This window comes from Danio aesculapii, chromosome 17 (genome assembly GCF_903798145.1).
Source record: "Danio aesculapii chromosome 17, fDanAes4.1, whole genome shotgun sequence".
NCBI classification, from domain to species: Eukaryota; Metazoa; Chordata; class Actinopteri; order Cypriniformes; family Danionidae; genus Danio; species Danio aesculapii.
In genome coordinates this window covers 36586665-36599658 of record NC_079451.1, presented here as the reverse complement: position 1 = coordinate 36599658, position 12994 = coordinate 36586665, and the positions used below count along the sequence as shown (strand labels likewise).

General features: G+C 35.2%; 1 protein-coding gene across 4 annotated transcripts in view; it reads left to right on the top strand.

The window, feature by feature from the left end:
• The window catches only part of kif13ba (kinesin family member 13Ba), a 96773-nt gene that overhangs the window by 71123 nt on the left and 12656 nt on the right, over nt 1-12994 (top strand). For all 4 annotated transcript variants that reach the window (XR_008839262.1, XM_056477415.1, XM_056477416.1 and 1 more), the window contains exons 18-28: nt 2141-2303; nt 3599-3745; nt 3842-3991; nt 4207-4332; nt 7032-7205; nt 7642-7799; nt 8906-9038; nt 9574-9720; nt 9814-9843; nt 10388-10487; nt 12041-12167. Coding sequence is in view for 3 of the 4 variants with exons in the window: in XM_056477415.1 (XP_056333390.1) it covers nt 2141-2303; nt 3599-3745; nt 3842-3991; nt 4207-4332; nt 7032-7205; nt 7642-7799; nt 8906-9038; nt 9574-9720; nt 9814-9843; nt 10388-10487; nt 12041-12167 (1455 nt within the window). In the remaining variant the exon portion in view is untranslated. The remainder of the gene's footprint in view (nt 1-2140; nt 2304-3598; nt 3746-3841; nt 3992-4206; nt 4333-7031; nt 7206-7641; nt 7800-8905; nt 9039-9573; nt 9721-9813; nt 9844-10387; nt 10488-12040; nt 12168-12994) is intronic.

Here is a 12994-nt window from a genome sequence, read left to right as displayed (position 1 = left end):
AGTAGTGTACATCATGTATATATCTCTGCAATTATCTCAGTGTTATTACCTGATACCAACTGGAACATGCTTCAAAACATTAGCAAGCAATACAGCAATTATACAGCACCATCAAAAGAATCTCAGCCGGACTAATGGAATAAGAAGCAAAACAGAATGACATGTAAAAGAGATGTACAGAGACATTGTTATTATTTTTTTTTTATTTAGCCAGGAGATCACACTTAGACAGTGCTATCTCTTCCAGTGAGACCTGGTCAAGATGGCAGCACATAAAGTTTTACACTGAAAGTCACAGAAAACAAAACCACAAAATTACAAAGTCACCATTCGTAAAAAAAGATCAGATCATAAAAAACAATTACAGGAATCCTTTAAGATGTTATACAGAAGATGTTTTAAGGTACTCAGAGTCGGAAGTGTGTCAAGATTAAGGCAATTTTGCAGATCATTCCAAGCTTTAGGAGCATAAAAGGAAAAAGCTAAGTTTTGATAATACCATTGGGGCTATTATCAAAATACAGATACAGAAGATACAGAAACCCAATCTAGTTCCCTAGGTTATTTGTGCAAAATTCTAGCACATTAGAAAGATGGGATGGTAGTTTACCTAAGAGAGTAAATAAGTACAAATGTAATTTTCTCCTTTGATATAAAGATAACCAATCTAAGGAATCGTACAAAATACAGTGATGCGTCTGTGAATCTGCACCTGTAACAGTTGCGTATTGCTGCGTGATGAACATATTACATGTTAACATGTACATCTAAGGAAGGGGCCCCATATTTTGTCATATATTTTCTGTTTGCCAAATCTGGAAACACGTAACCTTTCCAGCTTGAGGGCAAAAACCATTTCAGCTAGCCATTTTAAAAAAACACACTGTTTAGATGCATGTCACTGATAAAAAGATGATGGATGTTTACTTTGTTGCCCGAAATGGCCTTAAACAACCAGCAGGCAGAAGACGTCAAATTGACATTGTACCCCAACGTCATGGGGATGATGCATTTTGTTTGGAAATTAAATTCAGGTTGATGTCAGAATCCAATGTCCAACGTCCAACCTAAAATCAACGTCTAATGATGTTACAGTTTGGCGTTGTGTGGACGTTACCACTATAATGTCCTTCAGACGTTGTTTTTTAGTTGCCATACCTGATAAATAAATGTCTTTATTTGAAATTAATTGGTTTAAGATGTTGGCTCAACGTTGAATTTTGGTCACTTTCTAACACAACCTAAGATCAATTAAATATCAGCGTCGTTTGACGTTGTTATTGGACATCAAAATAACGTTGTCCTTAGACGCTGACTAGATACTGAATTTTGGTCACCTGACGACCTAACAACCTAAATCTAACCTAATATTAACGACTTATGATGTTGTGTTCCTGCAGGGCAATAACTAAATGCACTACAGAATGTTACGTTTACACACATTCACAAATTACATGTGCATCAGCTTTTTACACTGTAAAGGGCTACTTTTTACTCATACTTTGAGTAATATTTACAACAGATACTTTTACTCGCACTGCATTTTTATTCAAGTAATGGAACTTTTACTTAGGTATGATTTTCAGTACTCTTACCACCACTGGTTAGTTTTGATTTCTTGGCTACTTTAATGTATGTATGCCTTTTTTTGGTGGTTCCATTAAGAGTACTATTAAAATTGTAACTTTTATTATTAATGATCCATTAAATTACTGAAGAGTGAAAGTAAATATATGTACACTTAAAGTTCTGTTCATTAAAAATCTGTCAGTTTCAATGAAATCGTGAAGCAGGATTTTTTTTTTCGATATTTAATATTACAAGAACATTTAACTAGATTCAGCTTTGAATCACAGGAATGAATTGCATTTATAAAACATGAAAATCAAAAAAACATGAATTTAAACATAAATCATATTTCAAAACGTTACTGTTTTCATTGTATTTTTGATCATATAGATGCAGCCTTGAGGAGAGAACAAATTTCTTCAAAACAATATAAAAAATTCATACTTAAACTTTTCATACATATACTGTAGGCTACCCTCAAAAGTCTATTTAATAAAAGTAGTGAAAGTGTGAGAAGTTGTTTTTTATATGTGTAAAGTTTATTGTAATGCTGTTATTGTGACGCCACCAGGGAGGTTGTGCTGACGCGGAGCTTGAGGAAACTGAGGGAGCAGATCGTACGAGCCAATCTGTTGGTGCAGGAAGCCAGTTTCATCGCTGAAGAGCTGGACAAGAGAACGGAGTACAGAGTTACTCTACAGATTCCTGCTGCAAACCTCAACGCAAACAGAAAGGTCAGACATGTTTTGCACTAGCACACACAGCATCCATAGCATTTTTGGTGTGGTCAGTTGTATTTATGACAGGTGTATGTATGACAAAATGAGGCTTGGTGCAGTTGTCAAATATGGATAAGCAATACTGGCTCTACAGTGCTTCATAATGCAGTCCTTTAACAGACCACAAGCTTCACTCCTGTGATATTTTAGTGTTGAGTAACCGTTGACGTTTTACTTAATAGTTTCAATTCGTTTTTTTGTATTTTTATTTTGATGTTAATTGAAAACTGTAATTTTTAGAAATGTTTATTTTTTCATGTTTAGATTTTCTAATTATTTTTCAAATTTAAAATTCAAATTTTATTTGTCACATACACAGAATATGATATGCAGTGAAATGCTTACATAACAGCTCGTGACCTTAACAATAATAACAATAACAAAATAATAATAACAAAAAAAAATCTAAATTTGGAGAAATAGAAGTTATGCAATAGAAAATAAAAGCAAATATAAACTATTTTTAAACACTTTCGATATAGAGTAAGTGGTTGTAGAAAAAAGTACAAAATATAAAAATATAAAACAGCTTATCTGTACAAACAGAAGTGTAGAAGCGTTTTTAACAAAGTGCCTGTTGCATAAGAGAGGAAGAAGTGTACCCTATTTTATTTTAGTTAAAGTAGCTAAAACCATTTTTTTAAGTTTCTTTTTTGCCCATGGTATAATTTTTTTTTTTAGTTTTTCTTTTTCTTTTTATTGTTTTGGTTTTAGTTAACTATACTAACCATGCTTTTCACATAAAAAGTGTGGCCTTTCACATCCTCTTGCTGGCAAGACTTGAAAATAAAAGCATTACAGTTTTAGCTTTTTTAGACTGTTTGAACTGGTTTTAATCTTTCATTTGTGTGAATTTCTTGATTTGAAATGTTACAAAACAACATTTACAATTTAATAACATATTTCCTAATGTTATGAATATATTAGTAATCACAATAAAATCAAAATGAATTATTATATACAAAATTGCAAAAAAGTAAAAGACTGGAAATGAGGGCTCTTTACAAATGCAACTGGTTAATAAAAAAAATCTACATTCTGCCTCACTTATGCCTAAAAAGATGGTTTGCACAAAATAAACCGCTTTTATTTAAATTGTGCTTTACTCCATAACATATCCAACTCATCCATTCTAGAATGATTAATTCTTTATATTTAATAAAAGAGTGATTCTTAATGTAGATGTTCAGATCACCCTGTCTTTCTTTATTATGTAATGTAAATAATGTTGTCATTTCTTGTATATTCAGAGAGATGCTGTACTGAGCGAACCTGCAATTCAAGTGAGGAGGAAAGGGAAAGGCAAGCAAATCTGGGCTCTTGAGAAGATGGAAAACCGTCTGGTGGACATGAGAGAGCTTTACCAGGAGTGGAAAGACTTTGACGAAGATAATTCTGTATGCATTTTTTTTAAAAAAACACCAGAAATGTTATTATCCCATTAAAAATGATGCTGTAACACTATATGTGTGCTCTTTATCTCCATCTCATAGGTGATGCGCTCATACTTCAAGAGAGCCGACCCTTTCTTCGATGAGCAGGTCAATCACAGTTTAATCGGAGTGGCCAATGTATTCCTCTCCTGTCTGTTTTATGATGTAAAGCTACAATACGCGGTTCCAATCATCAATCAGAAAGGAGAGGTGAGGATGATGTGTTTATATCTGCCAGACAAATAAGATCAGTGGTTTTTGAGTATTTCATAATGGACTCATTTCATTTTCTGAATTAAATATTGTCTAGCAGCGTTTTAAATTAAAGCAAGTGCAGATTGATGTGTGAAATGAAATGCAATAGAGTCGTCATATCAAGCCTGAGAAACATTGGTGAAGTGTTGTTGACTTGTTGCTGGTGTCAGGTGGCTGGTCGACTGCATGTGGAGGTGATGAGAATGGGTGGAGGGTTTGATGACAGTGTAGTCGGAGGGGAAGAGAGTGACGGCAGCCCAGACGGAGACGTACAGGAGCGCCAACTGGTCTGTATGGTGAGTACTGAAGGTCACCCAAGTAGAAACTGGTTTTGGAATTTAAAGGGACAGTTCACCCAGAAATACAAATTTGCTTTGTTTGCTCAACCTCATCTGAGATCTTGGTGACTTTAAATAAAATATTAAAGGTTTTTAGATGAAAACATGGTCACGTCAACCTGCACTTTGAGATGAAAAAAAAAAAAGAAAGAAATAAAGATACTGGAAAAACAATTATTACCTGTGGCTATTGAGAAATACATTGAAGTCTTATGAAGCAAAATCACCAAAGGGCTACATTTTCAGCTAAAAAATCGAAAGGCATTCTGTAGTTTACTCAAAAATGAAAAAATGACTCTCTATCAGTGGTGTAAAGTAACTAATTACAAATACTCAAATGACTGTAATTGAGTAGTTTTTCTCATAAATTGTAGTTTACTAAGTAGTGTTAAAATGTGTACTTTTACTTTCCCTTTAGTACATTTTAGTGCAGTATTGCTACTTTTACTCCACTACTTTCCTTCAACCTGCAGTCACTACTTTATTATTTCCTGTCTATGGGGATTAAAAAAATCAGTCCTGTAATTCCTGTCCAATCAGATCGCACACAGAAGGTAAATCGCATCATAATGAACTACCTCAAGACATGGGCGATTTGTAATTGCAGCAAACTGTTTGGAAGTATTTAAAGTGTCCAAGAAGATGTCCAAAGTCTTTACACTGACCCAGAGACTGTTTAGGTGCATATCACTGATAAGATGACATATATTTACTATATGATGACCAAAATGGCCTTAAACACTCAGCATGCACAAGTAGTCAACATGATGTCAGATTGACGTTGTACCCCAAAGTCATGGGGATGGTGCATTTTGTTTGGAAATGAAAATCGGGTTGACGTCAATGTCCAACATCCAACCTAAAATCAACCAAATATCAATGTCTAATGTTGTTAAAGGGCACCTATGGTGAAAAATCAACTTTTCAAGCTGTTTGGACAGAAATGTCTGTATAGTGTAAGTATAGTGTATAAACTGTTTCGGGTTTTTTATAATATTTATAATGTTTTTATGCATGGTATATATTTTGAAAAGGGGAAAAACAATAAATCGTATGAATGCTGTAATGTTTAAATAATTTTCCATTAATAAATGCGTGAAGGTCACGTGACCATCAGGAAGAACGCAGCATCTCATTTCTCACAGGACGCGTTCTCTGTCCTCGCGGTCTCTCGAGTTTGTTCTTCCAAGGACACCTGGCAAGACCGGTCTCCACAAGAACGCAAGTCCGTTCTCTGTGTTCTTGGAATTGAGAAACAGCCTATGCTATCCGAACCGTGCCCAGGCCAGTTTCCCGGATTGTTTGAGAAGTGCGAGTGCTCTGAATCGGGCTCAGGCACGGTTCACTTGGCCGGCCCTGAACCGCTTGGAAGAGGTGTGGCAGAGTGCGGTTCACTTGGGCTTTGGCGCAGTATACTTGTAGAGTGAGTGCAAAGCACGCCTGAGCCCGAAACTGAAGACTAGACGTGACTTTTACAGGACTGTTTGATATGGATCTATTAATCATTCTAACTGTTCAATGAACGCAAACTGTCATAGATTATTAAAGATGCAAACGCCTCACTGCACCACAGCTGCACCTTCAGCAAACCTCCTTATTTCTGCAGCATGAGGACTTTGACTGTTTATGAGCATCAAAAGTGGCTGATCTGTTCGGCAAAATATTTGACTACGTGTCACTGCATCCCAAATGACTAAAACGATATAACTAAAGAAATCTCCACTGTGCTGAGCGAAAGTGCTTCGTGAACAGCGCATCATCGATGATGTAAGCGTGCCCAGGTCCTAATGTAATGTGAGTGCGGGCTGTCAGGGGAGACAGGAGGGGGGGCAAGTGTGCTTTGGCCCGGTTCAAGGCAACTGTACATAGTTTGAGTAAGCCCTAAATCTAACCTAATATTAACATCTTATGACGTTGTGCGCCTGCTGGGCAATAACTAAATGCACTACAGAATGTTACGTTTACACACATCCACCAATTAAATGTAAATGCATAAGCTTTTTACAGAGTAATACTCTCTACTCACTACTCTTTAGTACTTTTAAAAGGGCTATTGTTTACTCATACTTTGAGTAATAATTACAACAGATACTTTTACTCTATTTGCAGTACATTTTTAGGGGAATAATGGTACTTTTACTTAAGCATGATTTTTCAGTACTCTTTCCACCGCTGCTCACTATTAACTCTCCCTCAAGTGGTTCCAAAAATATTTTGAAGAATGTTACATACCAAAACCTATTGACCTCCTTAGTATTTGTTTTCTACTACTATATGGAAGTCAATGTTAACTATCCCTTTAATATTCCACTGAAGAAAAAAAAAATCCGCCAAAGAGTTTCTCATGCTGCACTCAGAGCTGCATTTATTTAAAAAAAAAACATTGTAAAAATAGGAATATTGTGAATTATTATTAATTTAACATAGGTTTTTTTAACAATATTTATATTTAATTATATTTAGAAAGTGTCATTTATGCCTAAATATTTAAAGCTGAATTTTAAGCATCATTGCTCCAGTCTTCAGTGTCTCTTCAGAAATCATTCTCATATGCTGATTTGCTGCTCAAGAAACATTTCTTTTTATCCATGTTAAAAAAAACATTTGTGCTTATTTAATATTATCTAAAAGTTATTTTTCTCATGTCTCTCCAACAGATTAAGATCCTGCAGGCTACAGGTCTCCCGCAGTACCTGTCCAATTTTGTCTTCTGTCAGTACTCCTTCTGGGACCAAGCAGAGCCCATCATTGTTGCCCCAGAAGTAGATCCCTCAGCTTCCTTCTCCAGCAGCAAAGACCCCCACTGCATGGTGGTGTTCGATAGCTTGAAGGTACAAGTCATGATGAGTGCATTCACTAGCAGATAGTAAATTAAATTAGGAAACCATGATTTTTGCCTATACCTCAAAACCCTCCCATTAGTAGTAGTAATTTACTTTTAATAATTGTCAGCTATTAAACTGTTTTTAATTCAGCATCTCTTTGTAAGTACAGGGAATACACTGATATTACACTCTTGGTTGATACCAGTAATTCAGTGTTTGGAAGCTGATAGTGGCCAGTAAATGCTTATCGATTTGATACCAATTTTTTTTCTAAGCCAAATGCAAACAAACAGTAAACAAAAAAATAATGCATATATTTATCAGACGATCGTTCATTTTATATTGGCCCAGTAACGATATCATTAAAACTATGCATTTGTCATCTATTGCCAATACTTTGTGCATAACTAATTTGGATTTGGTTTTTCTCTCTTTTCTTCAGGAGCATGCGGTGAACGTAACAGAGGAATTTATTGAGTATCTCACAGAGGGTGCTGTAGGCATCGAGGTTTACGGACACAGACAGGCTGATCCAGGCAGAAACCCTGCACTGTGGGATCTTAGCATCATCCAGGCAAAAACACGCACATTACGTGACAGGTAATTATGAAACTGAGCTTCTGTTGATTTTAATGACCCTGTGTAAATGAAGGTGGATTGGACAGTCATGAAAATAAAATGTACAGTCTAAATTTGTTGATTTGGCTAGTTTTGGATGAATAAATCACAAATCATTGTTGTTTTCATCCTTTGATTTAAAGTTGACTTTTTTTGTGAACTTTAAAATAGGTTTTTAAAAGTTTGCATTTATAATGAATTCCAATGAATGAATGGTCAAAATTTGCAAACATTTTTAAAGGGTTAGTTCACTAAAAGTTTTAATTCTGCTGTTAATTAATAACCCACATGTTTTTCCAATTCCTCAAGACCATTGTTTGTCTTCAGAACAAAAATGAAGATATTTTAGATGAAAATGAAGAGCTCTCTGGCCCTCCATAGACGCCCACAGTCCAGAGGCATTATAAGTCCAGTAAAGGAACCAAAAACATCCCATGTGACTTCAGCGGTGCAACTCTAATTATATGAAGCTTTAAGAATACTTTTGAGTGCCAAAAAATGTAAAACAACTTTGTTCACATATGTTTTTCACGTCAGGTTAGCGCCCACAGTAACCACACACTGACCTGACAGAAGAGAAGACAAAAGTCATATTTGCAGGTTTTTTGGGCTCACAAAAATGTTCTTGGAGCTTCGTATGATTGCAGTTGCACCACTAATGCCACATGCAATGTTTTGACCTTGTTTTTGATTCCTGGACAAGTCAGGAATTGAATTACACTGTTCCTATTTACTATTTACTATGACCTTTTATGTGAAGCTGCTTTGACACAATCTACATTGTATAAGCGCTATACAAATAAAGGTGAATTGAATTGAATTGAGGACTATTGCTGTCAATATTATGCAATAAAATATTTTAATTTGTGTACAAAGGTCTTGGAATTTGAACAAAATAAGGGTAATTAATACCAGAATTTTTATTTCTGGTTGAACTAACCCTTTAAGATTTTCACAAAAAATGGTGTCGCCCCTATATTTATAAGAAAAAAAGTTCAAAGAGAACTTCATAGGGTGATTATTTTCCAATACAAACTTCACTGATTTGCTTTCTGTTTTTTTGACTAATGTCACTCTCGTGTCTTCAGGTGGAGCGAGGTGACACGTAAACTGGAGATGTGGGTGCAGATTCTGGAGCTGAATGAGAACGGAGAGTACATGCCTGTGGAGGTGGTGCCAGCGCGAGATGTTCGCACGGGTGGCATCTTCCAGCTCAAACAGGTCTGACACTTCATATTTCTGTCTGGTCAATAAATTATACCACTGTAAGTTTGTTAGCCTAGAGCTGCAAACTATGGTTGTTTATTAAAATCAGAATGACAGCATAGCGTTGAACAACTTATGACCAGGGTTTAAGGCTTTTTTTTTTTAAATATATAATCACATGCTTGATAAAGATGGTAACAAGGCATTTTTAAATCCTTGTTTTGTGCAAACTCTTTTTCTTTTGTTGATTTATTTATGACTCTATTTTTGCTCTTCTATCCAATTAGATCATTTCACTTTAGGGGTATTTTTTTATAATTATTTTTTAGGGGTTTTCACCTTTATTATGATAGGACAGTAGAGATTTGAGACAGGAAAGTATTGGGAGCAGAGAGAGTGGAAGAATCGGCAAAGGACCTCGAGCCGGGAATCGAACTCGGGTCACCGTGAGCACATCTGTGCTATATGTCGGTGCACAGTACCACTAGGCTATTGGCACCAACGCTTTAGGGGTAATTACACAGGCTTTTTGTGTGTCTTTGTTTCTCAGGGTCAGTCTCGGCGGGTTCAGGTGGAGGTGCGTTCAGTTCAAGATTCGGGCACAATGCCATTAATATCAGAGATCATTCTGGGAGTTTCCATCGGTTGTGTGCAGATCAGGCAGGTGCCGATGACCAAAAACAATGAGCCACAAGAGGTAAGCATTCTTTTCACTGAAGCTCCAAGTGTTTTGCTGGTGGATGTCTGAGTGTGGTTTGTACTGAAACATTTATATTGTTTTCTCTTGTAGCCTGAGGGTGATGAAATGGACAGTTACCAGGTATGTTTGAGTGGGTCTGTGTTTGTTTTGTATTATATTATATTATATTATATTAAATTATATTATATTAGATTAGATTAGATTAGATACACCTACTCAAGAGAATCTGGTCTGCTTTATCTAATCCAGTCTTTCCCTCTTGCTTGTTTTCTGTCTTCATTCAACGTCCTGCCCATTAAAGGCTTAACTTTTAAGGAATAGTTCCCCCTTAAATGAAAATTTGCTCACCCTCAAGCGGTTTTTAAACCTTCATGAGTTTCTTTCTTCTATTGAACACAAAAGAAGGTATTTTGAAGAAATGTGAAAACCTTTAACAATTGACATCAAATTGGGAAAAACAAACACTATGGAAGTCAATGGTTACAAGATTATCGCTTTCTTCATCTTTTGTGTTTAACAGAAGAAAGAAAATCATAAAGATTTAAAACAAGAAAAGGGTGACTAAATGATTAATTTTTAGGTGAACTATCCCTTTAATTAAAAAAGTGCTTTTACATTTGTATTAACATCTTCTCTGGTCATGTTTTTACTCATTATCCTTTAGGAGCAAGATTTGGAGCGCCTCCGGCGTCAGTGGCTCACTGCTCTCACTAAAAGACAAGAATATCTGGACCAACATCTTCAGACCCTAGTCAGCAAAACAGGTAAAACAAACAAACCACATGCTGTTTGCTCCGTATTTGACTAGCAAATAGTTCTTTCCTGTCTTTACCTTGTTGCTAATCTGCTTTATGTTTGGGAGGTTCATGTGGCCATCCATCACAGCCTAGCAGAGTAATTACATGCATAAAGCAGACAGACCAAATGTGAATCTCATTGTGCTGCTCTTATTTACATCATACTATGCTCTGGTCCCAGTCCTAATTACTGTTATTCATTTTTTTTTCACCAAAATATCTCTAAGTATCTAAATATTAAATATCTATATGTATCTATAATTAAATATCTGTATGTATCTTTTATGTCTAAATAACTATCATTCTGCCTATCTGTCATTCTATTGTTTTGTCTGTCTGCTCTACCCATCATTTTGTCTCATTCTATTTAATTGACACATTCTATATGGATTTGTTGGTTCTATGTTTGGCTGTGTATTGTCTTACATTATATGTATAATTATTTGATATTACACACACCTGCTCAAGAAAATCTGGGATGCTTAAAATCTTAAAAATACACAAGAACTCTGTGTGCGACAGGCTACTTTAATCCATATGTTCTGGTCCTGTCCTTCCCTGCTTTCTTCCTGTTTATTTTTATTTGGGGTTCTCCCACCCGGCCACACTTTACCCTCATTTAGCAGACATTGTAGCCTTTTTAACCCTTCTGGCTAGGTGATTAATTTTTCTGAACTGGAAGAGCCCTCATCCTTTTTCTCACACTTGCTGGATGAGAAATGTTCTTTGTTTTATGAAATTAAATAAAATTAGGTACTCTCTTCACCGACCTAGCACTATTTTCATTAAATTGTGAGTACCACTTAGCAAACATGTCTAAACTGTTCAGCTTGACCCTGCTCCTTCTGATCGAGTCCCCACCCCCCTACTTCCAGCTTGGTGCTGGATACTAGTTCTGGTCAGCACATTGTAGGTCTGTATTTTCTGTATGTAAGATTGCACAAGTTTTTTTTTATTTGATTTTATTTATTTATTTATTTTTATTATTTATTTAGGATATATATATATATATATATATATATATATATATATATATATATATATATATATATATATATATATATATATATCCAATATATATCCAATATATATATATATATATATATATATATATATATATATATATATATATATATATATATATATATATATATATCTCCAAGAATTTAGTAAAGTAATTGTATTTTATAAATTGTATAGTATATGTACATGTATGTATATGTATAGGATGTCCTACTAATTTAAAATGAGCTGAAAAAACACAATTCTTGAGATTTTTTTGGGATAACTTAACAGTTTTATGTTCAATTCATTTAAGTTTGTTATTCTAATAAATTTTTGTTAGGACAAGATGAATGAATTGTGTGGAACCCTGTATTTTTCCAGTGTGCCTATACTTATTTGGGCAGTAATGATGAGTATGTGAGCAAAACATGACAAAATCAGTGCTGGGAATGGGTTTTACTCAGCGTGAAATTAAAAATCGAGAAAACACGAATGTCTTTGCTCTCTCTGTGCAGATAAGTCTGAGGATGATGTGGAGAGGGAGGCTCAGCTGCTGGAGGGGCGTCTGACGCTCACAGAGGAGAGAAATGCAGTGATGGTGCCATCTGCTGGCAGTGGAATACCAGGAGCTCCTGCTGAATGGTACAACACTGATCCAGCCACACCTGCATTTACACTAACTGCCACACAGTCCAACCAAAAATTATTCTGACGCCAGATATTATTTATTAATTTACTTATTGCAGGATGCAGCAGTTTATTTATGTAAGTGATGAAAGCCAAATTAATTTAACTGTGACTCATATCTAAAAATTCTTCATCCATTTGACTAAAAATAAACAACATGAAGTGATACAGCTGCTGCAGCAAGATTGGAAAATGCAGAAGTTCAGATTTGATGAGTCTGGTTTACAGCAGAGACTACAGGCTGACATTAAAAGCTCTGTAAATATTGTCATATTCAAGTGTGTGAATTACAGGGGCGTTTGGGGGGGATTAACCTCACCAATTAATGATTAATCCCCTCTGGAGGACGTCCAAACAAGATGTGTGAGGGGTCAACTGTTTAAATTTTGAGAAATAGTTTCTATCTTAAATGATACTAATTATTAAAATAATAGATAATACACATTTAGATTTGATCACTCCTATAATGGGGTATACCATTGCGATTGCATGATTGATAAATATTCAGTCAGTGGTCTGAAACCAGCAGATCTAGAGCACCATAAATGTTACAAGACACTTCACTTAAATGTTACAAGACACAGAGTTTGAGTCTACATTTAGCCTAAAAATAAAGTAAAATTAGATGTGTAGTTTGTATTTTACAAATATCAGTGGTGCCACATAGAAATTAAACAGTAAAATATAAGTGCAACTCTTCATTGTAGGGCTGCACAATATATCGTTTCAGCATCGTTATTGCAATGTTATTGCAATGTAATTGATTGAGTGGGAGTTAAGAA